Source organism: Armigeres subalbatus, chromosome 1, assembly GCF_024139115.2.
Source record: "Armigeres subalbatus isolate Guangzhou_Male chromosome 1, GZ_Asu_2, whole genome shotgun sequence".
Taxonomy (NCBI): domain Eukaryota; kingdom Metazoa; phylum Arthropoda; class Insecta; order Diptera; family Culicidae; genus Armigeres; species Armigeres subalbatus.
Window position 1 is genome coordinate 20097914 of NC_085139.1, and position 25199 is coordinate 20123112.

At 39.8% G+C, this 25199-nt stretch overlaps 2 protein-coding genes across 2 annotated transcripts in view; one reads left to right on the plus strand and one right to left on the minus strand.

Moving 5' to 3' along the window:
- The window catches only part of LOC134222520 (cytochrome P450 306a1), a 53752-nt gene extending 40159 nt beyond the window's left edge, over positions 1-13593 (plus strand). The window contains exon 6 of the mRNA XM_062701671.1: positions 13202-13593. Coding sequence (XP_062557655.1) covers positions 13202-13561 — 360 coding nt within the window. The 3' untranslated portion in view covers positions 13562-13593. The remainder of the gene's footprint in view (positions 1-13201) is intronic.
- Positions 13594-15181: 1588 nt separating this feature from the next.
- The window catches only part of LOC134222512 (cytochrome P450 18a1), a 34114-nt gene continuing 24096 nt past the window's right edge, over positions 15182-25199 (minus strand). The window contains exon 5 of the mRNA XM_062701662.1: positions 15182-16041. Coding sequence (XP_062557646.1) covers positions 15642-16041 — 400 coding nt within the window. The 3' untranslated portion in view covers positions 15182-15641. The remainder of the gene's footprint in view (positions 16042-25199) is intronic.

Below are 25199 nucleotides of genomic sequence, written 5' to 3' on the forward strand. Positions count from 1 at the left end.
AGTCTAATCCGCTCGATTGGCGAGCTTCAGCTTGCCTTTCAGTCTGATGTAGGCTTCCTCCGTGGCAATCCCTCCCCTTCGTTTTAACCCCTCCAAAGCGATGTTGAATAGCAGACACGAAAGATCATCACCTTGCCGTGGCCCTCTGCGCGTTTCGAAGGGACTGGAGAATGCCCTGGACCCGATCGATTGTATCATATGCGGCTTTGAAGACGATAAACAGATGATGTGTGTTTTTTCTGCATTTCTGCAATATCTGACGTACGGCGAAAACCTGATCTGTGATAGAGCGTTCACCCATAAATCCCGCCTGGTACTGCCCCACGAACTCTCTTGCAATTGGTGTTAGTAGGTGGCATATAATTTGGGAGAGTACCTTGTAGGCGGCGTTCAGCAATGTGAATGCGCGGAAGTTGATACAATCCAGCTTATCGTCCTTTTTGTAGATGTGAAACACGACACCTTCCATCTACTCCTGCGGCAGAACCTCATCCTTCCAAACCTTGGTAATGGATCTGTGGATACCCTCACGCTAATTCGTAAGAAGTTTTTCGTTTATGTCATTATACATATCGGGCTGTGGTACGTGGCCCTTACGTGAACGGTTTAACGTCTCATAGAACTTTCGTGCGTTATTAGCGCGGCACAGTTGCTCCGTTTCTTCATGGTCTCGATTTCCTGCTGGCGCTTTTTTCTCCGAAAAATCGAGCTTTGTCTGTTCCGCGCCCGTTTGCATCGTGCCTCGTTCCCCCTCGCACAGTGTTGCAATAATCTTGCCCATGCTGCATTCTTCTCTTCCACTAACTGCTCACATTCACCGCCATACCAGTAGTTTCTCTGATCCGGAGGCACCGTGACTAGTGCAGCGATTAGATGCCCTGACAATTTGGAGAACCTAAAACATCTGCATTAGACTTATTGGAATGGTGAAGGCTCTGTAGACTTATATGGACACGCTGGGTTGCTATCGGTTTTGTACCATACGCAGTTGACCTGGTAGACCATTAAACGGAAAGTCTAGATAATCTGGGTTGTACTCATTTAAATAGTGAAGCATTCGCAAGGGCTCTAGGAACTTTAATGGCGTGGGTTGCCATCGGTTTAATACCATACGTAGTTGACCTTGTGGACCAATTGAACTCATATCCCAGACAATTTGGAGAACCAAGAACATCTGAATTGGACTTATTTGAATGATGAAGTATTTGAAAAGGATCACAGAACTTATATGGACATGCTGGGTTGCTATCGATTTGATGCCAGGCGTAGCTAACCTAGTAGACTAATTGAACTCAAGTTCTGGACAATTGGGAGATCCTAGTTTCATGCACATGAAATTTCCATTTATTTAGAACAATTTCACCACAATCTTACAGAGGAGGCCTTAAGATAGTTCTTGTTGCATTATTTGCACCAATCTCATAGAATTGAGTCATATGGAATATCTCTGTTCGTACGTAAACAAACTATAAAATCGTCAAATATGACCACCAAGGGCCACCAAGTTTTCTTAACCATTAAACGTGCGGAAGGGAGGATTTACATGTGCATGAAAGTATAACTATTCCCTTTGATTTTAGTGAAAATTTGCAAGTGAAAACCTCTCAAAACCTCCGAGATACATGGTTATCAAATTTAAAAATTCGTCCTGGTAATCTACGTAGATTACTCAACTACCGGTACTACACGGCTATAAAGGCTGATTAATGCTGAATAATAAGCAAATTTTATTTGCTTATTATCTAACACATGCATGCATCTCTTAGAATAGGTGTTCCGTGTTTCATTTTTAGTTATTATTATTACATTTCAATTGCCTCTGGCAGTAAGGATTTTTCCTCTGGTTGAATTGAACCATGTTGGAATTTACTTTCCTCTCCTTATTTCTCACTTCTCACTGCGAAAAGTGAGAAATGAGAAGTTAGAAATGATGTGTGAGAAAAGAAATGTCTCACTTTTAACTTTTCATATGGAAAACTAGGAAGTGAGAAATGAGGAGAGTAAAGTGAAGTGGCAGTAAGGATTTTTCCTCTGGTTGAATTGAACCATGTTGGAATTTACTTTCCTCTCCTTATTTCTCACTTCTCACTGCGAAAAGTGAGAAATGAGAAGTTAGAAATGATGTGTGAGAAAAGAAATGTCTCACTTTTAACTTTTCATATGGAAAACTAGGAAGTGAGAAATGAGGAGAGTAAAGTGAAACGTACCTCTACGTAACTCAAAGGTACGATCAAGATTTTTTTATGTACAGGTTATCCGACTTCGTCAGTAGATGGGAATAACCAGCGCGGGGGGAAAACATACATTTTCAGTGCAAAACGTAAACAAACGAGCATAAATTCCATACAAAAATCCAAGATGGCTGAGTTGGGGATATTGACCGACTTGTCAATAACCTACACATAAAAAAATCTTGGGTACGATTCCGAGGGAAGAAGTGTCTGGCATATACGAAATCCCATGCCATTGGTCGAACACGCCGAAAACTGAAGGTTCGTTTAAAAGAACATAAAAACGCAGTTGACAATGACAGGTTCCATGACTCGAGCGTGGGAGCACACACTAGTGACCAGAACCACACTATTGATTGGAAGCAAGCTAAGCTAATAAAATGCGTTCGAAAGTATTCCCAACTTAATGCCTGGGAGTCCTTGTACATTGCCACCGCTGAACAGCCGCTAATGAACGAAGTTGAAGCGCCAATATCATCATCCCTTTTCCACTTGACGAAACAAAAAAATAATGTGAATTCCATCTCTTTTTGACGTGTACTGTGCCAAGTACAAAGGTGTAATCGTCCCCATTTGTAACCAGTTGGACCACGTCCTGTAGATGGGCAACATCGAGCCCAAAACCGGCCGACAAAAAAGTAAATTTTGAAAATCCTTTTTCGTTTGTAAGAACCATAAGTGTTGTGTCCAGTCTTGCGTCGCGTTCAAATTCACTGGTTCAAAGTAATTCAGATTTAAGCGATCGGATGATTTCCTCGGTAATCAATGATACCATAATCAACCGTTTGACTAGTATCCGGAGAGCCCTTTTCCGTTTATAACTGATACAATGATCAGAACATCGCATCGGCTTAGGCGGCATTTTTTTGGAAATTTGTCTTTTTAATAATGTCTTTTTCATAATTTATTTGACGGATAATGAAGTAAAAACAAAATGATAAGAACAGGAAAATGGCAAATGGCAAGGAGCATGGAACAGGCTTCTGGGGAGGAAGACTTTTCAATACGCTAATGCCGAAACACAGAGTAGACTGTAAAAAACGGAAGAAATGATAGGGAGTTTGTGTGAATCTTCTATATAATAAAAATGAAATGGTCTGTGTTTGTTCGCTGCATTTATTTTCTTCATTATATCAGCACATATGTTCGTTATAGTTTCCGACGGGTTTAAGGTACCCCGGGGCAAGTGGGACCTAAAAAACCGCTAGTTCAGCAAAACTGTTAACGCATTCTTAGAAAACAGGGCATTTCAGGACATTAACCATGGATACATCATTGTATTGTTGAAGTGTAGACGTGTTTTAAGCCATTTATTCAGTTACAAAAAAATATTGGTAGTGACAGAAATGAATTTACCCTTCAAACGGGGCAAGTGGGACCTATTCTGCTTGTCGAACTTTTGTTTTTGCAACAAGAAAGGGCTTATAATGTTAGCTGATATAAAACAAGAAAACAGCCGGTTTACTGTTTCATTGGCTTTTGTCCTGCTTTCCATTAGCTCACTTTCTTACCAAATGTTTTAGAAAGTGTTTTGGAAAGGATAAGCCAATTTTTGTTCACTTTTCGAATGAATGTTTCTCTATTTAGAACACAAATTATTACATAAATCACTACTTAAAAAATAAACTTTTTTATTCAAAGCATTCGTATTTTTTTTATTCAAAGCAGCAAATTCGTAATAGAGCGATATGGCCAATTTATGTGTTGAACAGATAAATAAATCTGAAAACACAAGACAAACCTGTTGACCTTTTGTAAAATAAGTAGATTATTGGCACTGTAAACGGAAAATTTCGCATAGCTATAATAACCATTGCTCTTTTTCATGCGGGAGATAGTTTTCAGAAAGTAAAATACACATTTGGCAATCTACTGTATACTACAATACTACTTAACAACGAAACCAACGATATCATTATTATTATTTACTAGCAGACCCGACGAACTTCGTTTCGCCTAAAATTGATTTATTCTCTGCTTAGTTCTCGAGTTATGCAGAAATTTCTGTTTCATTTGTATGGGAGCCCCCCTTTCCAAAGGAGGGAGGGGTCTCGAACCATCTTAAGAACCTTCCCCGGCCCCAAAAACCTCTGCATACAAATTTTCACGCCGATCGGTTCAGTAGTTTCGGAGTCTATAAGGTTCAGACAGACAGAAATTCATTTTTATGTATATAGATTCAGACTAAGGCCGAAGTGGCCTGTGCGGTATATAAGAGTCTTCTCCATTCGGCTCGGTCCATTGTTACACGTCGCCAACCACGCAGTCTAAGGAGGGTCCGCAAGTCATCTTCCACCTGATCGATCCACCTTGCCCGCTGCGCACCTCGCCTTCTTGTGCCCGTCGGATCGTTGTCGAGAGGCATTTTCACCGGGTTACTGTCCGACATTCTGGCTACGTGCCCGGCCCACCGTAGTCGTCCGGTTTTCGCGGTGTGAACGATGGATGGTTCTCCCAGCAGCTCATGCAACTCGTGGTTCATTCGCCTCCTCCACGTACCTTCCGCCATCTGCACCCCACCATAGATGGTACGCAGCACTTTCCTTTCGAAAACTCCAAGTGTGCGTTGGTTCTCCACGAGCATCGTCCAGGTCTCGTGTCCGTAGAGGACTACCGGTCTAATGAGCGTTTTGTAGATTGTCAGTTTGGTACGGCGGGGAACTCTGTTCGATCGGAGCGTCTTGCGGAGTCCAAAGTACGTACGATTCCCAGCCACTATGCGTCTCCGAATTTCTCTGCTGGTGTCATTTTTGGCAGTCACCAGTGAGCCCAAGTACACAAATTCTTCTACCACCTCAATTTCGTCAACACCGATGCAAACTCGCGGTGGATGGCTCACATTGTCTCCTCTTGAACCTCTTCCAATCATGTACTTCGTCTTCGACGTGTTGATGACTAGACTCGAGAATGCCCCTGAAACTCGAACTACGCAGAAATTTCGTGTCTTATTAGCGCGGTACAGTTGCTCCGTCTCTTCACGGTCTCGATCTTCCTGCTGGCACTTTTTCCTCCGGAAAATCGAGTTTTGTCTGTTCCGCGCCCATTTATATCGTGCCTCGTTCGCCCTCGTGCGATGTTGCAGCAATCTCGCCCATGTTGCATTCTTCTCTTCTACTAACTGCTCACATTCGCCGTCATACCAGTCGTTTCTCTGATCCGGGGGCACCGCCCAGTCAACACAAGATCGTATATAATGTCACATAAGATGCTGAAGTGGAGGCCATATAGGTACTTCCCCATACAATATGTACGTATATCGCCTCCACTTTAGCATCCTATGTTGCATGATGTACGATTTTGTGTAGACTGGGCGTGCCAAGTGCAGCGGTTGCTGTGCTACCAATGGCGGATCGAACATCTCTCCAGCCATCTTCAAGAGACGCTGCGCCTAGCTGCTCTTCCGTTGGGAGTGCCACTTCCAGCTGCTGCGCGTATTCTTGGGCTAGTCTACCGACTTGTAGCCGCTCAATGTTAAGCCGCGGCGTCCGACTTCGACGCGTGTTGTACACCGTCGAGAGTTTTGAGCGCAGGCATACTGCAACGAGATAGTCGTCGGATTCAATATTCGCACTGCGGACGTTCGTGATGCCGGAGACAAATTTACCGTCTATTAGAACGGGTCGATTTGGTTTTCTGTTTCTTGGTTAGGTGCTCTCCATGTGGCCTTGTGGATATTTTTGCGGTGTGCTTCGGACTACCATTCCGCGGGAGGCTGCGAAGTTTATGCATCGTTGGCCATTGTCATTCGATACGGTGTACAGACTATCCGGTCCGATGACCGGTCTATACATTTCCTCCCTTCCTACCTGTGCGTTCATGTCACCGATGACGATTTTGACGTCCCTCCAGTGGGCATCCATCGTATGTCTGCTCCAGCTGTGCGTAGAACGCTTCTTTCTCGTCGTCGGGTCTCCTTTCGTGTGGGCAGTGCGTTGATGATGCTATAGTTGAAGAAACGGACTTAAAACCTCAGCTTGCACGTCATTGCGTGGATTGACTGCCACCCAATCACACGATGGCGCATCTTACCCAGCGCTATGAAGCCGGTTCCCAGCTCGTTGGTGGTGCCACAGATTTGGTAGAAGGTAGCCGCTCGATGCCCGCTTTTCCACACTTTCTGTCCTGTCCAGCAAATCTCCTGCAGCGCCACGATGTCGAAGTTGCGGGGATGTAATTCATCGTAGATCATCCTGTCGCAACCTGCGAAACCTAGCGACTTGCAGTTCCATGTTCCAAGCTTCCAATCATGATCCTTTATTCGTCGCCTAGGTCTTTACCGATTATATCGAGTCGTATTATCTCTTATATTGTTCGTTATTATTGGTTTTCCAGGTAGCTTATTGGGCCTGCGCAAACCTCCTGGCTCGTCGGAGGACCGTCGTGTCAGGGCTGTTTAGCGTCCCACCTAACACCAGGACTTGGGCTTGTGCGCTTTGAGCGGCACACGGTCGCTTTGGTAGGGCCTACTTGCGGATACATGTAGCTTTTTACAGAGGTTTAACAGGGCCCACTGTCAAACCCCACCACATCCTAGGCAAGCTTCACAACTCGCAGATGGCCTGGGGAGGGATCGTCAAGCCGTTGGACATAGTCCCTGCTGCCCGCAATGAAAAATGATGGTCAAGCAGTATTGGACAGCCTCCTGGATTTGCTGTTGTTGGTATTGATAGCAAGGTCTGCCTATCGAAGAAAAACTTTTATGGTTTAAAGCAGGCTGTCCTCTCCTGGAATCATCGTATCCAAGAGGTCCTTAAACTAGCTGGTTACCAATAGTGTGATGCGGATCCTTGCTTGTATCGAAAACAGTTTAGAGGAAGGGGGTGTCACGTTATTGTTTACGTTAATGACCTGATTGTAGCAAGTGAGGATGGCCGGATCATCAAAACCTTGGGAGCAACGCTCAAGTGTAACGTCGAAATCCGTTGCCTTGGGGATGTCCGACATTACTTGGGCATTTAAGTGGTGCGAGATGAAGCTGAAGACTTTCACCAAAGTCAACGCAAGGACATCGATTAAGTAGTGAAATCTGTTGGACTGGAAGATGCTGGACACTGGAAGAAGTTCAGCAATCTGACCAAACATATTGCGACAAAATTCTGTTTGTGAAAAATGCAAAGGAAAAAGACTATCTTCAATGCAAACTCCAAGCTGTTCGGTTAAGAAATAATCTATTGAAGATCCCTCTCGAGTCCTCCTAATAGTAAGCATATGCGGTATTTCGAAAAATTTCGTTTCAGGGCATTCGAAACGAAATTCCGCGAAATTCCGCGGAATTTGAGTGGGGCGAAATCTGATTTTCTGATTTCGTTTCGTATCGTAAAATTTCAAAAATTTCGATAGAAAAATCATACTTCTAACGAAATTAAACGGAATTTCGCGGAATTTCGAAATGAATTTATAATAATTCCAATTTTCATATCATAAAAAATTCGGCTGCGCCGCTGGATAAGGCACTTCAAACTCTATTCAAAACTTTATACCTACATAAAAATTCATTCACTAAATCTAACTACATAATACAATTCTGTATCTTCAACAGGAACGCATTTAGCTTTCCACTTAATTTTTTTTTCAATGTTTTGATGAAAGTCTATAAAAGTATAAAATGTAAGGCATATCTGTTGATTTAGTTAAATAATTTTGTTCAGTGAAGTAAACATAATTTGTAGATCTCATCGTTTTGGTATGCTTTATTTTCATCTAAGTTGACTGAGTTGTGTATGTAATTTGTAATGTATTGTGAAGCGATTTGTGCACTAGTTGTGGAAACTATTCGATAAGCGAAATATCCCTCACTGGTCTACTGAGTATTGTCCGTTCTCTGCTGTCTTTTGAAATTATTCAGTCTGGAAACAGTGAAATGGTGATGTTTCAGAAGTTTTCTTGATTTAGTAGATTTTTAATCTTTGCAGATTTAAGTATGGTCCAGATTTGAGGCATTCTCTGATATCTCATTTCTTTCAGGTTCTGGAACTGGTTCAGCTCCTACCGATTGAGATCATTGTCATATTTAGATATTTTTGATTCCATATATCATGTAAATCCATCATTTTTTCACGTTTTCTAGACCCTGCAATGGCTTCAATGGTTTCAAAACCGCACTGATTTTCTGTCACAATCACAATCACAATATTTAGCTATAAACGTAAATGTCTGCGTTCAAGTTTGTTGACATAATATTAGTTTATATTCAATAGCCAAAGGCTTATGCATTGTTCGCAAGGTCTGCAAGAAATTATAACTGTTGATTTAAGCATTATATTCACCTTTTGTCATTTGTTTTATCTTAGTCATATTTTTTCCAAGAGAAATCTTTTGTGTTTGGATCGCTTCTTTTACAAAAATAATGGATAGGAAGGAAGATAAACATCAAGTTTGGAAACATATTATTTAAAAGATTCTGTACCAAATTAATTTGGTTATAGTGGTGACCACCTCGTCAGAGCTACCGACTGAATTGTCACATCATGTCCTAGTGTGGTGATCTACCACTACATTGTCTCAAAGCATCTACCCGCCAAGGTAGATCAGGACAATGAAAACCAGGCAGTTCATCGATAGGTAAATAATTATGAATATTTACCTCTCGATAGTTACCTGATCATGTATATATATAGTATGTAAGTAGATAATAAAATTAGAGTTAAGGTAGAACCAAAGGCGTTTGGTAACTCTCCCAGATATCACATCCCCAGAGGACGACGGCTCACTTCACTAGCTTCCAGAAAACACATATTTTGCCGAGAATTGTGACGTTTTATTGCTAAAACACAGAAAATAGTTTACTGGAAATCAGCAAATAACCGTATTTTTATTTTATGGAAGCCTGTTCTTTATTTTACTAAGCTGCAGAAATAAAAACTGATTGTGTATTCTTTAATATTGCGATTTATTTTTAGATATTCAAAATTAGGTACCTTCATCCTAAAACTTCAGTAGACCCTCAAGACCCTCAACTTCAGTAAACTCAAGTTCCCCCTTTTCTCTTAATTATTCAGATCTGAGGTGAAGTAATGAAACGAAAACAGGTTTCCATCACGATTTTCGTTTATCTTCCGAGTCTAACTCCATGGAAAAAACGTAATGGATGGAAGACCATCTTAGAAAATATTATAGATTCAATAAATCTTCATGAATTTGGTTTAGACTTTATTCAAGATGTAAACTGAAATGGAGAGGTGGCACTTTGAATTTGTAATACTTTTCAAATGGCGATTTCATCATTATGAAATCTGTTGATTGCATTTCAAAATCGGCTTTTTTCAATTTTTACTGAGGTCTGTTGGAAAAATTGAGCGATGAATATTTTTACGTTGTTTATTGTGAGGGGCATACTTTCGAAAATGGTGAACAGGTCCAAAACTGATCTGTTACTTATGTCCTTTTGTAAAATTAAGCTAGATTCTCCCTATGGTATTTGGGTAACAATTAGGCCGTTACAAACATTTAATAAAAATTATGTCCTACTGATCCCGGAAAGGGGGAGGGGGCGAATAAAAATAAATACTAAAATGAAAAAAAAAATAAAAAAAAACTTCTCGGATTTTATAAAGAATTCTTATAATTTCCCGATTTTTTTTGTTGCCCGCTAAAAATAATGCGGGGGAGTGGGAGACGATTCTTTTTAATTATATGTATCGACCTTATTTGACTCTAAAATATTGAAGAAAATTTATTTTTTCCAAAAAAAAAAAAATAATAAAATATAAAAAGACAGGAACACCGTCTTCGACCAGAGGTCGTACAGACTGAACACTTAACACCTAGCATGAGACAACGGACAGGACACCCAATGGACCAGTGGAGAATTTTTCGATCACGAAAAGTTTCCTCCTTACCGGGGCGGGAATCGAACCCACACTCCATAGCACATGCGTCTAGACGATTGACGTCGCTAACCGCACGGCCACGAAGCCCCGCGGATTTTTTTATTCGTTTTTTGCATTATGTATATAATGCAAAACAAAAAACTATTTAATAAAAATTCCGCGGAAAAAAATTAAATTTCGTTTCGTTTCGTAAAATTTCGAATCAAATGGACCTCGATTTCGTTTCGTTTCGAAGTCTCGGAAGTAAATCTGAATTTCGTTTCGTTTCGTTTCGAACCAACAATAACATTTCTAATTTCGTTTCGTTTCGTTTCGTCAGGAAAAAATGTGTTATCGCATACCCTTACCTAATAGAGCCATCCACATCATCATCCAAGCATTCAAACCAAAAACTAGCCTTATCTTCAATACCGCTGTGGGCGGCAAACCTACGTCCAATCAAGGAATCGGCCACTCCCGTCTTACATACGGACATTAAAAGAGGAACCTGTCCTGGGGGATTGTAGATGACGGAAGGCAGTTCAGTTATTTAGCTTAAATACATCTAAGCAGGTAACACTGAATCAACCATTTGACGCCACAATACACGATTTTAAGCCACATCTCTCCATCTCTTGGATAGACCACCTCACTTGCTGCGCTCCACGCCTTCTTGTACCAATCAGGTCGGAAGCTAATACTCTGGTGTTCTTGCAACATGCCCTGCCCATCGTACTCTTCCAGCGTTCGCCTCTTCTTCGTTTTCAATGGCTCAATGGGTTCAACGTAGAATTAGGCTGCCACACACCGTATCTTGCACATCGTCAAAAATGGTCTTAAGTACCCGTCTCTCAAATACTCCAAGTGCTTGCAAGTTCTGCTCGAACATGGTCATGTTCGTAGAGGACTACCAGTTTTATGAGCGTTTGGCACATGACACATTTGGTGTGGGTGTGAAACTTTTTTGACGGCTGTTTCTTCTGGAGCCCGTAGTATGCCCGAGTTCCACAAATGGCGCGATATCGTATTTCACGACTAACAGTTTTATCAGCAGTTAGCATGGATCCAAGGTAGACACATTCATCGATCACCTCGAAAGTGTCCCAGTCTGTCGTAACACTTCTCAGGCGGGCTCTGTCCAGCTCAGCTCCGCCCACTAGCAGGAACTTTGTCTTCAATGCATTCAGCGTAAGTTTCACTGAAATGGTCGATTGGCAGAAAGGCCCAACGGGTCATATTACCAAAATTGTCGTTTGGCTAAGTGGTCGTCAGGCACGAAATACCACTGTGAAAAGTGAGTAATGGAAAACGAGACGTGTTACTTACCACGCCTCACTTCTCACATCGCACTGCGAAAACTGAGAAATGAAAAGTAGAAAATGATGAGTGAGAAAGAAAACGTCTCACTTCTCACTTTTCACAGTAAAAATTGAGAAAAAGAGGAGTTAAAAGTGAAACGTGCCACTATGCATCGCATTTCCCGCTTCTAAATTCATACTTCTCACTCTTCGCAGTGAGAAGTAAGAAATGATGAGTGAGAGTAAGACACAATTTCCACTCAACATTTCTCCCTTTGCATTGCTCACTTTACAGTGAGACGTGTGAAATGAGAAGTGAGACTTCTCACTTTTCGTTTCTCACTCCTCATTACCCACTTCTCATTGCAAAAAGTAAGAAGTGTGAAGAGACTTCCGAGATGTGAGAAGTGGTAAATAAAGAATATGAAGTGTTAAGTGACACGATTCCCTTCGCACTCATCATACCTTACTTCTCTTTTTATACTTCTCACTTTTGGCAGTAAGCAGTGAAAAATGATATGTGAAAAGTTAGAAATGAGATATTTCGCTTTTCACATCTCATTTCTTATTTCTCACTTCTTACTTATTATGTTCCACAGAGTGCAGGTACAAATGATGAGTGGGAAGTAAGATGTCTTACTTCTTACTTTTCCCTCCTCATTTCTCACAGGGGCTCTTTCTGCTAAACAACCATTTAGACCAAACGAGTTTTTCGGCTACATGACCATTCGGCCAAATGTTTCTTTTTGCTAAACGACGTTATTCGGAATTATTACACAAAGCAAAAATTCCAACAAAAAGGAAGATAGGTTTTGCCCTCTGACAACTATAGGTTGTCTAATAGTGCAGGCAGAAATATTGATTTTTTGCATTTTTTTATGAACAATCTACATTCGAAGCGTATAATAACATTTTTTGTAGACCTGCCAGCAACGTACCATCTTCGGCAGTTTTTCGGCATCTTTCAGACTATATGCTCATGTATTAAGTCTTGTGATTGACGATAAATTTAAGCCGTGAAGAGCAAAAAATGTTCAAAAGTACGTTTCCCATACTAATCTCTATATAAAAGTAAAACGCGATGCGGAAAGCGAGGACGCAACTAATCAAGTCAATATTTCGCACAGTTGTTTGGGGTCCCAAAATGGTTCAGAAAAACCCTGATTCCACTTGATTGGACGATGTTTTTTTTATACAACTGCGCCCCACTCCAATATGTACCTACATTATATGGAAAATTTTGATTTGAAAAATGTATTGGAGGTAACCACTTTCTTTCGGTGGAACTCGAACCCACGACCCTCTGAGTCTGAGCTTTCAGAAAATTATAAATTGATGTCCAAGTCGGGTGGTCCAGTAGCTTGAGCTTAGGCTTGAACTTGATTGACTGTCCGTAGTTGCTACTCCATTATGACCAGATCAGCTGTTCTTGCACAGAGAACCAACAGATGTTTGCTTGGGACTAGCACTCATCTTCAATGTACAAGTACTGATGATCTCAATAGTTAGATCACACTGGCACCTGCCACGCCAGAGTGCAAGCCAATGTAGGAAATAGGAAGAAAATGATGATGCAATCACTCGCGAATGCAAGCCGAATATACCTCTGCACTTGCCACGAGTTCATGTGGAATTTATTGGATTTTTTTGGGTTAGGTTCCCAATGTTTTCTATAAAAAATTAATATTTTAATAATGCACGAGAAAGGCATCATTACCGCTCGTGCTGGTCCTGCGTTGAAATTTATTTTAAGCTACAAAATAGTACTTCCCATCATTATTCACTATACTCTACCAGAAAATGATATTCAATTCTAAGCTTTTTTTTTTTCAAAAATACCCACCTTTCGAATTTCTTCCACCAGGATATCACCATCGGCGGCTACAAAGTTCCCAAAAACAGCATGATCATCCCCCTGCTGTGGTCAGTCCACATGGACCCCAAGCTGTGGCCCGACCCTGAACGCTTCAACCCGGACCGTTTCTTGGACGACGCAGGCCAGTACACCGCCCCTGCCCATTTCATGCCGTTCCAAACCGGAAAGCGGATGTGCCTCGGAGACGAACTGGCCCGCATGATTCTGCTGCTCTACACGGCTCGCCTGTTCTGGCACTTCGAGCTGGCCGCTTACAATCCGGAAGCGCTGGATCTGACAGGAGTTTGCGGAATAACCCTCACTCCACCGCAGTTTGAGATTATCTTCAAGGAATGTTCACTGAAGTAGAAATAAAACCACAACTGACGTGTCTGATTTCATTGAAAGTTTATTCAATTTATTTCGTCCGACAGTGCCGTCAATGCTCAATATCGAGCAAGCTCTTACCGTCAAACCTTACAAATAATTACTAATTTTAAAAACAACTTTAATGCATAAATAATCACATAACACGTATCTCTTTCTGTCTCTCAAGTTTTAATACTACTTTTTTTATTACTAATCATTCTGCTTCCGTTCGGACATATCTCTTCCGTGCCTTTGTTTCATTCGTTCCCTGGCATTCGTTACGCGCTTCATTCGCACTGGCATGTGTGTGTGTGTGTGTGTGTGTGGGAAATTGAGTAATCTCCCAAACTGTTTGCATTCGTTTAATATCTGCGCTTATTTCATGCTTTGTTTGATGATTATTTTTTTCTGTGTTCAACAAACGAAATTGGCACTGATTTCAACCTTCTTTATTGGTGGTTCTTTCGCACGCGCGCGAGTGCTTTTTATGTTTCTTTCTTTTCCTCACTCGTTCGGCCGATGCACATCACGTCGCATCTCGCGCTTGCGTCTTTCGTCTGCGGGAGATGGCAAATTTGGTGGAGGGTGTCTGCGTGCTGAAGAACGTGACTTCAACGACAGCAGGCGACGAAACCGCAGTACACATAAAACAAAAATGGGCGAGAAGCGGATTTGTCGAACTGCTGGCACCGTTTCATAATCGGTTGGAAATGGAAATGTAATTCAATTACTGTAAAATTTGATTGGTTTTGGATTCGAGTGATAAACCGTTGTAAATAAAATCAATTTTTCTTCTGTTATCGATGATTTGGACGCCATCAGCAGTACAGTGGGCCGAACGAGTGAGACAAAAGTCTTGCCAAAAACGTGCGCATGTCTTTTAGTTATGTGAAGTATTACAAAATATATTACCTAATATATCCTACAAATCTATAATGGGCCATCCGGCTGAGTCCGAAAAATAAGTCCAAAGGATGAGATGTTGATTTATCTCGCGAGTGTTCGCGAACATCACCATCATCATCGGGTCGGTTGAGTTTCAACCTATTATGTGTTACTCATATTTGTTTTCATATCTTGCAATCAGAAATTTATAAAATTTATTCAATTTATGAAAATGTTACTTTTCATTCCATCTGTGCCTTATCTGCAAAACAATACTTCGATTTGTCTCCTGGGGTTTTGCACACAATAGTGTAATAAATATGTGCTTTTCCCCCTAACTCGCCTGCTTAACGTTTAAATAAAACAGTTTCACTAATGTCTACGAATAATGCTAGAAAATGGAATTATTTGTCGGCTTTTGTATCTCTCTAAATATTATTGAACACATCGTATTTTGGGAGGCATCGGTCACAAGTTGATTCGTTTTCACTGCTGAGTTCGTTGTAAATAGCGGCTCTCACAACTCTTGTTAAATATTAAATAAATCTAGCGATACGGTTCCGTTTGGAAAACCAATCTGTAAACAACTAAACCGGCAAACCGCAAGCCAAGGGCGCGGTCCCTTGTTGTCATGTGAGTGTGTGATCGTGTATGTGTTTATGTTTGTTTGTGGCACTTTCGAGTAATGTTTCGCTCACTCTCATGGTTCAATGTTTTATTTTTTTTATTTCTGCGTATTTCTGCTGCTCCGAGTGCTGTGTGTGTATGTGTGAGTGTCCGTATGTATGTGCAATTCGACCGAAGTCATTTGTACGCTTGCTTTTGCTTCGACCAACTCGGCACTTGTATAAATAATTAACTGTCATTAAAATGCGATTAAAAATGCGGATTTATCTCTCTAAAGGCAATAAAAACAACTTCAACATTGTAAAAGAATGATTCAACAAAATTACTCTCCGAACAACAACGCATGACTAGCTAATGTACTATCGATTTTGCTTCAGTTTTGCAGGCACTCGAATGATTCGTTTTGATAATTTGTTGAAGTTTGTTGCTTTTCGCGCGCAATTTGTGTTCTCGCCCATTGCAGTAAATATTATGTTTGCGTTTCTTTTTTTTTTTGTTTTTGCGTGTAACGTAGGAACATACCGTGCTCTTTTGGGACGACGGGTCCTCACCACTGGTGGGAGGTCCATCAACAGCCACCCACATTCCGCAGCCGATCCAGGTCGGAATTGAGTGGTCGCGGGATCAGCTTGACGCGGAATGCCTGGGGGCTGATGGTGACACCGATGATGCCCTTCAAACTTGGCATCGGTTCGTCTTCAGGTAGTTCGATGGTGAAGGTGTGCATGATGGAGGCGAAGAACAGGAACAGTTCCATCCGGGCGAGGACGTCACCGAGACAGCGCCGGCGGCCCACACCGAACGGAATGAAGAAGTCCGGTTTGTGGACCTTGCCTTCGGCATCCAGGAAGCGGCTCGGGTTGAATTCCTCCGGCTGGTCCCACAGGGTTGGGTCCATGTGGACGCTGTTGATGAGGGGCACAACGTACGAGCCGGCTGGGATGGTATAACCGTTGATGACGACATCGCTGTTCGAACGAGTGGAATAGTAAAAGGGGGAAAATGATTATTTTTGCATTGCATGCTGGTGAGAGGTAGATGTCCAGTTTGACTATCGTGGCTATCAGAAGTTCATACGCGCTAAAAAATTGTGAGATTTCGAAAAACTTGTGCAAATAAAATGCTATGAGGTAAAGATGACTGTTGGGTGAAAAGTCAGAACATGAAGCTGATGAATATCCTGACAGGCGTAAACAACACGAACGTTTTGTATTAAAAAAAAAAATTACTATTTTTGACGAATAGTTTTTTCTCGATAAGCAAACACCTCGATGGGTATTCTTCTCTGATGCACTCGAGCCTGCTCCAATCGTTTCCAATCGCTTGGAAAATTAAGCGCCCTCAGGCCCTCTCCAACTGCAAAAAGCCATCGTGTATGCAGCATACCATGAAGAGGGTTCTGATCTAGCAGGAAGACATCCCGCCGAATTTCATTTGTCAAACGGTTCTTAGGTTGAGAAACTTATTGGCTTAAACAAACGAACCGGTCATTTGGCCAAAATAGGCCACTGATGGAAGCAGCGAATCCTCTTCTTGCACCAGTCCCGTCAGCGACGTGAGCTGCTCTTGTTTACAAAAGCAATTTCGCCCTTTTGAAATTTCGGTGCGAATTTCGCACTTCTTAATGCAAAAAGTGAGAAGTCCGTAGTAAGAGGCGAGGAGTGAGAAGTCAGAAATGTGTAGTGAGAAATGAGTACCGAGAAGGTTCTTACTTCTCAAATCTTACATCCAACTTATTACTTCTTACTTGTTACCTCTCACTTCTTGTTTCTCACTATCTTACTTAAGTTTAAGAAGTAAAATAACTTATGAGAAAAAAAAGTGAGAACTGAGGTGTAAGAAGAAAGAAGTGAGTCACCTCACTTCTCATTTTGCACTTCCTATGAGAAGTGAGAAACAAAACGTCTCACTTATTCCTAACTTCTCGTTTCTCATTTCACACATCCAACTTTTCGTAGTTAGCAGTGAGAGTGCGAAGTGCTTAGTGAGACAACTCACTCTCACCTCTCAATTATCCAAAATTATGTACTTCGCACTTTTCGCATTCACTAATGTTCGGCCAAGCTAATCTTTCGGCTATATGGCCCGTTCAGTAACCTACATTTATAGCATGAATGCCAATCTCATGGCAAAAAAAATTATTCGCATAAGCAGCCTTTCCCAGAGATCTGATCTTCCAGTTTAAAAAAATACACTAATGCCAATAACTATCCCATATTGAACAAGGGGAAGGTCTGACCGAAACGGTTCTTAGGCTGAAACGGTTAGACAAAAAAATGGTCGTTTGGGCGAAGATTCCGCTCGGCCGAAATGGTCTTTCGGCAGAAAGAGATGTTTGGTCGAACGGATATGGCCGAAAACGTCATCTGGCTAAACATGACCGTAAATCTCGAATTTCTAAATGAGTAGTGAGAAATGAGAAATTAGAAAAGGGATATCTCACTCCTTATTCCCTCCCAAGTGAGAAGTAAGAAATCAGTAAAAATTAGGAAATAAAAAGTGAGACGGCTAACTTCTCACATTTTATTTCTCCCTTGTCGCTTCCAACTTTTCACTTCTCATACTCGCTCCTCACTGTGAAGTATAAGACATGTGAAGTGACAGGAGTGAGTTACAAGTTGCAAAAGTGAAGATGCGAGGCGTCCCACATTTCACTTTTTACTTCTTACTTCTCATTTCCTGCTCCGCACAGTGAGAAGTGAGAATGAGAAAAGTAAGGAGTAACAAGTGAGAAGAAGCAATTGCCAAGTAAGAAGTGAGAAATGAAATGTGGAAAGTGAGATGACCCACTTCTTACTTCTTATTCCGCATTTCTTATATTTCATTTTGAACTTTTTCCTCCCACAAATGCTGCTCCAACTACATTTCAATAGCAATTCATGTGGCCTTTATTTTTTTCTATTATATGTTTTGTTTTGGAGGTCCTTTACCGTAGTTCGGTAAGAAAATCGAAGGAAAAATTCCCTTTACCGACGAATAGCAATTGCTGCAGAAGAATTTAATTACGAAAAGCACTTATAGAAGACGTTCTGCCTTAGATAATCGGGTCACGTCGCAGAACCCGTTTACTTCAACGATTATTGCAACCTAACAGCCTTTTTGCTACAAAGACTTTTTTTGTTTAAAGTTTTTGAGCATTTGAACTTTTAGCATCTAGAATTAAAGGTCCGTAGTATGAACATATTATAAAAAAAATGTAATTTTAAGTCTGAAAGACCTTTCGTTTTAAAAAAAAATCTTTTTCCTTAGCATTTCTTTCTTTTAACAAACATCTTATCGTGAAAAGTTTATTGTTCTATTTATCTACACTTTGATATCGATTTATCTTCAGAAGTCTTTCGTCTCCGGCCGTCTTTTAAACTGAATATAAAATCATCAAGCAAAAGTTTTTTTTTTGCAAAAACTACATTCCACACCAAGAAAGTCATTCGGCCGAATTCCAACTGGCCGAACACTCCGTTAGGTCGAAAGTCGTAAATGCGAAATGCATTAGTCGGATCTTACCGTTGAACCAAATCGTTTATTAAACCAAAAACTAGTTGGCCGAATAAGTCATTTATCCGAAAAAGTCAGGTGACCGAGAACATCTTTGGTCTGAACTGGCCATTTGATCGAGAATGTCGTTTGGTCAAAAAGGTCATTTAGCTGGAAAAGTCATTTGTCCAAAAAAGTTGTTCGGCCAAAAATGTCGTTTGGCCAAGAAAATTCAATTGGCCGAAAATGTCTATTGGTCTCAAAAGTTGTGTAGCCGAAAATGTCATTTATACAAAAAAAACGTTTGTCCATAAATGTCGTTTGACCGAGAATATTTTTTTTATTCTTTGTGGCTCATTGGCTGGCTCATCTCTTGGCCAAAAATGTCATTTATACGAAAATGTCATTTGATCGTATATGTATTTTATTAGGCCGAAAACTACCCAAGTAACCATGAAGCTATATATGCTTGTAGATAATATAACCTTTTAAGTTGACTTTCAATGGAAAAAGGCCCTTTTACGACCGAAATAATGCTCCATTACTTTCACATGTTGAAATAAAGCATAAGTAAAGCATCGCTGCATTCGCAATGCTGAACTAGTGTATTGTTGTCTGAAAGTTGATGAATAAATGCATCTTCACGTCGTTAAAACTAATCTAATGCATTTAGCATTTAGTATGCTGATTTGTGATTGATGACATGCAATAATTAATGCTTGGAGATTACTTGAGTAGTTGGCTGGAAATGGTCATTTGACCGAGAATATGTTTTGGCCAAAAAGGTTATTTGGCCTGGAAATGTCATTTGGAGGAAAATGTCGTTTTTTTTTTTCGAAATTGTCATTTGTCTGAAAAAGCCGTTCAGCTGAAAATGTCGTTTGGCCGCAAATGTGGTTTGGTTGAACAGGTCAATAGGATAAAAATGTCATTTGAACGAATATTTTATTAGGCATAAAACTAGTAGGTCGCATGAGTCATTTAGCCGAACAAGTCAGGTGACCGCAAACGTCTTTGGCCTGAGCTGGTCATTCAACCGAGAATGTCATTTGGTCAAAAATGCCGTTTTGCCGAAAAGGGCATTTGGCTAAAAATGTCGTTTAACAGAAAATATCATTTTTTTCGAAAATGTCTTTTGTCCGAAAAAGTCATTCGGATAAAAATTTCGTTTGGTCGCAAATATGGTTTGCTGTCAATAGACTAAAAAAGTCGTTTGGACGAAAAGGTCATTTGACATGTAATTCGTTCGAAAATGTCATTTGTCTGCTGTTTGGCCGAAAATGTTGTTTGGCTGGAAATGTAATTTATCCGACAAAGTCGTTTGGCCACAAATGTGGTTTGGTCGAACAGCTCAAAAGGTTATAAAGTCGTTTGGTCGGAAAGGTCACTTGGCCAAAAGTGTCATTTGGCCGAAGATGTAGTTTATTCAAAAATGTAATTTGATCGAATAGTTTATTAGACCGAAAACTAGTTGGTCAAATAAGTCGTTTCATGGCCGTACAAGTAATGTGACCAAAAATTTTTTTTCGAAAATGTCATTTGTCCGAAAAAGTCGTTTGGCCAAAAATGTCGTTTGTCCGACAAAGTCATTTGGACGGAAATGCCGTTTGGCAGCAAATGTAGTTCGGTCAAACAGGTCATTCGTTCGAAATTTTTATTCGACCAAAAATGCCGTTTGGCTGAAAAAATAATTTAGCCAAAAATGTCATTTGACAGAAAACTTGATTGGATTGAAAATGTCATTTGTCCGGAAAAATCGCTTGGCCAAAAGTGTCGTTTGGTCTGAAAAGTCATTTGACCGAAAATATCACTTATCCGAAAATGCCGTTTGGCCACAAATGTAATTAGGCCGAAAAAGTAATTTCTCCGAAAACGTTATGTAGTCGAAAGGGACATACGTCCAAACTGTCATTAACCAATCAATATGTTCGACTAATACGGAATGTTTTTTCTAGGTAATATAATTTGTTCGGCCAATCGATATTTACGGCCATTTGACCGAAAAATTAAAAACTTTCCAATAAAGAAATAAATAAGTATAAATTTTCCATTAATAAAAACAATTTTCCAAAAACTTTAAAGGCGTAAGCTATGTTGAGCAAATATGCCGGAAATGGCCGGAAATGTTATTTATCCGAAAAAGTCGTTTGGCCACAAATGTGGCTTGGCCGAACAGCTCAAAAGGCTAAAAAGTCGTTTGGTCGGAAAGGTCACTTGGCCAAACTGTCATTTTTGCCGAAGATGTAGTTTATCCAAAAATGTAATTTGATCGAATCGTTTATTGAACCGAAAACTAGTTGGTCGAATAAGTCATTTACCCGAAGAGGCTTCATGGCCGAACAAGTCATGTGACCGAAAATATCTTTGGCCAGAACTAGTCATTCGAGCGAGATGTCGTTTGGCCAAAATGCCGTTTGGCCGAAAATGTCATTTAATTTAAAATGTATTTTTATCCGAAAATGTAGTTTCGCTACAAATATCCTTTGGTCGAACAGCTCAGAAGGTTAAAAAGTCGTTTGACCGGAAAGGCCACTTGCCCAAAAACGTAATTTGGCCGAAAAAGTAATTTATGCAAATATGTCATTTGATCGAATCGTTTACTAGGCCGATAACTGGTTGGTCGAATAAGTCATTAAGCCGAACAGGCTTTATGGCCGAACAAGTCAGGTGACCGAAAACGCTGAAAACTGGTCATTCATCCGAGAATGTCATTTGGCCAAAAATGCCGTTTGGCCGAAAAAGTCATTTGGCTAAAAATATAATTTGACAGAAAATATTATTTTTTCGAAAATGTCATTTATCGACAATATCATTTGGTCAAAAATGTCGTTTAGCTGCGAATATGGTTTGGTTGATAAGGCCAATAGACTAAAAAGACGAGTCGTTTGGCCGAAAAGGTCATTTGGCAGAGCATGTAATTCGTTCGGAAATGTCATTTTTACAAAACTGCTGCTTGGCCGAAAAGGTCGTTTGGTCTAAAATTCGTATGGTCGTTTGGTCGACAATGTCATTTATCCAAAAATGTCGTTTGGCCACAAAGTTGTTTTGGTCGAAAAGCTCAATACTCGTTTGGTCGAAAAGGTCACTTGGCTAAACTAGTTGGCCGAATACGAAATTTAGCCGAAGAAGCTTTATGGTCGAACTAGTAAAGAGACCGAAAATGTCTTTTGCCAGAACTGGTCATTTGACCAAGAACGTCGTTTGGCCGTAAGGTTCATTTAGCCTGAAAATGCCATTTGGCAAAAACTTTTTTTTTTTTTTTTAAATATCTTGGCTTTGCATCTGATTTTCGTACGGCTGAGTTGCCGAATAATATGCAATTAATCAAGAAAATATCGTTTTATCGAAAAGGTCATTTGTCCGAAAAAGTCATTCGGCCAAAAATATCGTTTGGCCGAAAATGTCGTTTGTCAGCAACAGTGGTTTGGTCGAACTGGTCAATATGCTAAAAAAAGTTATTTAGCCGAAAAGGTCATTTGGCAGAAAATGTCATTCGTTCTAAATTGTCATTTGGCCAAAAATATCATATGACAGAAAACGAAAGTTGGCTGCAAATGTCATTTGGCCGAAAAAGCCATTTGTCCGAATAAATCGTTTGGCCAAAATTGTCGTTTGGTCGAAAAAGTCATTAGGCTGAAAATATAATTTATTCGAAAATGTCGTTTACCCACAAATGTTTTTGGTCGAACAGGTCAATAGGCTAAAAGGTCTAGAAATTTCCAATTTAAATATCCTGGTAGAAGCGAAAAATAAGTAAAAGTTCTCCCTTGATAATACTAAAGGACAAGAAAATTATTTTGAGCTTTTTAGTGGAATGTTTTCACCTGTCATAAGACGAGTTTATACAATCCCATTGAATTCCACCACTTAATTGTATCTTGACAGATACGTATTTCGACCTCAAAAGTAAGGCCGTCTTCAGTGTCTCGTACTTGACTCGACTTATTTGTTTATACATGTAAGAAAATAATCCAAAATCTATTAAGGCATAACCAATGATGAACACAAAAATTGTCATTTTAAAAAAATATTTTCCATAAAGAAAGCATTTAACAGAAAAGACCAAATTTTCACAAATAAATCAATGTTGGCAATAAACTATTACAAAATTGCCCACAATGTATTCGCATAAGCAATTAGGAGGAATGACCGCTTTGGCAGGTTTTGTTCTATTATTGGCAGGGGTTTTTTTTATGACTGACTAGGCTCAAATTTGGCCTAAACATTCATTGCATATCAAAGAATATTGTGGCAAAATTTCATAAAGTTTGGTCGACAAAAACTCCACTGCCAATAATAGAACAAAACCTGCCAAAGCCGTCTTTCCCCCTATAAAATTTTTACCAAAAAAACAGAAAAAAACATTAAAAAATAAAGGAAATCATTGGCGATTTCTGAATTTTTTATGAAAAATTTCTATTTTTTTAGGTGGAGTTTTTATGTTTGGCCAAATGGCCAATTCGATTAAAAATTTATTCAAAGTTTGGACATTTTCAAAACGTACCTCACTTTTGATCCCCAATTAATATTAAAATGATCTATTAGAGACAAGCTAGTCAAAGATTGCAAGTCTTTCTGATAACGACATAAAAATAATAATAAAATGATCTTTAGACGAATGAGGTTTTCAGCCTTGTAGATTTTCAAGCTGAAAAACCTTGTCGATCCAATAATCTCTCAGCTGTGAAGGCTACAAAGTTCCAGGCTTGGTTTCCTTGGCTACTTTTTTGTTCTAATTAACATTTTAGTTTTTGGTCCACATGTTTATTTACCGTTGCAGACTATTTTCACCATTGGAATCATTCGCCATCAAAGTCTTTCTTCCTAACAAATATAGCATTTTGTTAAATGTCAAATCTACAATATTTTCTCTTTCAATTGTTTTTTTCTTGTAGGAATTTGAATCTCAACAAGCTTCTTGCTGAAAATATTCCAGGATGCAGATTTACGAGAATAGATAAACTATATTTTTAGAAATAAAAGTTAAATATTTAATCTACAAAGGTGTTCCGAATAGTAAGGCACTGAAAGCAAGAAACAGAAAGCAAAACAAGAAATAAACTCTTGCATTAGCGTCTCGAATCAATGGCCAAACATACGAGTGCCCCCTCATGCAGAATTGTGGTCTTCTTGATCCACAAGAAGAAGAAACTCCTGCATTCGATTCAATGGCAGTACATGCGTGCGCCCCGCCCCGCAGAATTACGATCTTCGATAACAACGAATTTTCGCATAAGGTGGTTTCATATCAGCGTCCCAATATGGGGGGATGTCATACATACATCATACATCAATGTCATATGATTGAGAAGACCACATTTCTGCATAATGGGACACTCGTACGTTCGGTAATTAATTCGAGACGTTGATGCACGAGTTTATTTCGCTCAGTTGTCTGGACGTCAGCAAGATTATTCGTCCCATTTTGGTGGGGAGGATAGTCAGGGTGATCACAGTTTTGCGTGGTGTCCGCATGTACAGTCGTTGAACCAAGTGCAAGAGCTCCTTTCTTTGCGTTACTGAGATTCCTGCAAGGAAAATGGTGTAATTGTAGATTTAGTGTACCACAATTATGCGTAGTGGGACACTCGTAAGAGGATAGTGTAATTACGGATCAAGAGAGTCGCAAATCTGCTAGTTGGGACATTCGTATGTACTATCGTTGATTATATTGTTTGGTCGTCTGCGAGATGAATCATGGATGGTTTTATTGAGTAAAAAACTTCAAGACAAAATTTTCAAAACGACTTATCTGCTTTTGTAAACAAAGATTCAAACGACGATTTGACGAATCTGATAGCTCTCCCACGCAAACCAACACCATCAACAGGTAGCGGAAACCTTCACCTACCTATTGGTGGTATTGGTTTGCGTGGGAGAGCTATCAGATTCGTCAAATCGTCGTTTGAATCTTTGTTTACAAAAGCAGATAAGTCGTTTTGAAAATTTTGTCTTGATTTCTTCTCTGCAATCATAATTCTGCATGATGGGACACTCGTATGCAGTGTCATTGATTCAAGGCACCAGTTTAAGATTTTTTTTCCTTGAGTTATTCGGAAGTCCGAAAGATGAATCATATAATTGATGATCAGCAGAATCACAACTGTGCGGGGATGGGATATCCGCGAGTACAGTTTTTGAATCTAGAGCTTCTTCCGTTGGTATGGTGCCCGCTTGTACTGTCATTGCATCGAGTGCAGAAGTTTCTTTCTCTACGTTGGCGGGACGCCCGAAAGAAAAAAATATAATTGTGGATCAGAGAGATCACAACTTCGCAGAGAGATCACAACAAAAATTATGTAATTATTGGTCGAGAAAATTAAATTTTTTCGAAAGTTCCAAAATATTTAATACATTTCACGAAAATGTGTACTTAAATGTCTAAGAATTTTCGGAATCTTCACAACTCTAAAAATTTCTGCAGCAAATTCGCAATTCCGACGGAAAAATCTTTCGGGTTAAAACAAAAAATTCTACTGGTTTTCTACGGGAAATTCATCCGGATTTCCAATTTAAATGTAGTGGAGAATGTTGTTTTGTTTTGGAAAAATGAATGCTATTGCTATTTGAAATTATTAAAAATATTAGACATATTAGATAATATTCACCAAATAAAAGTATTCTTCATTGTTCTATTTTCATTGAGATATTG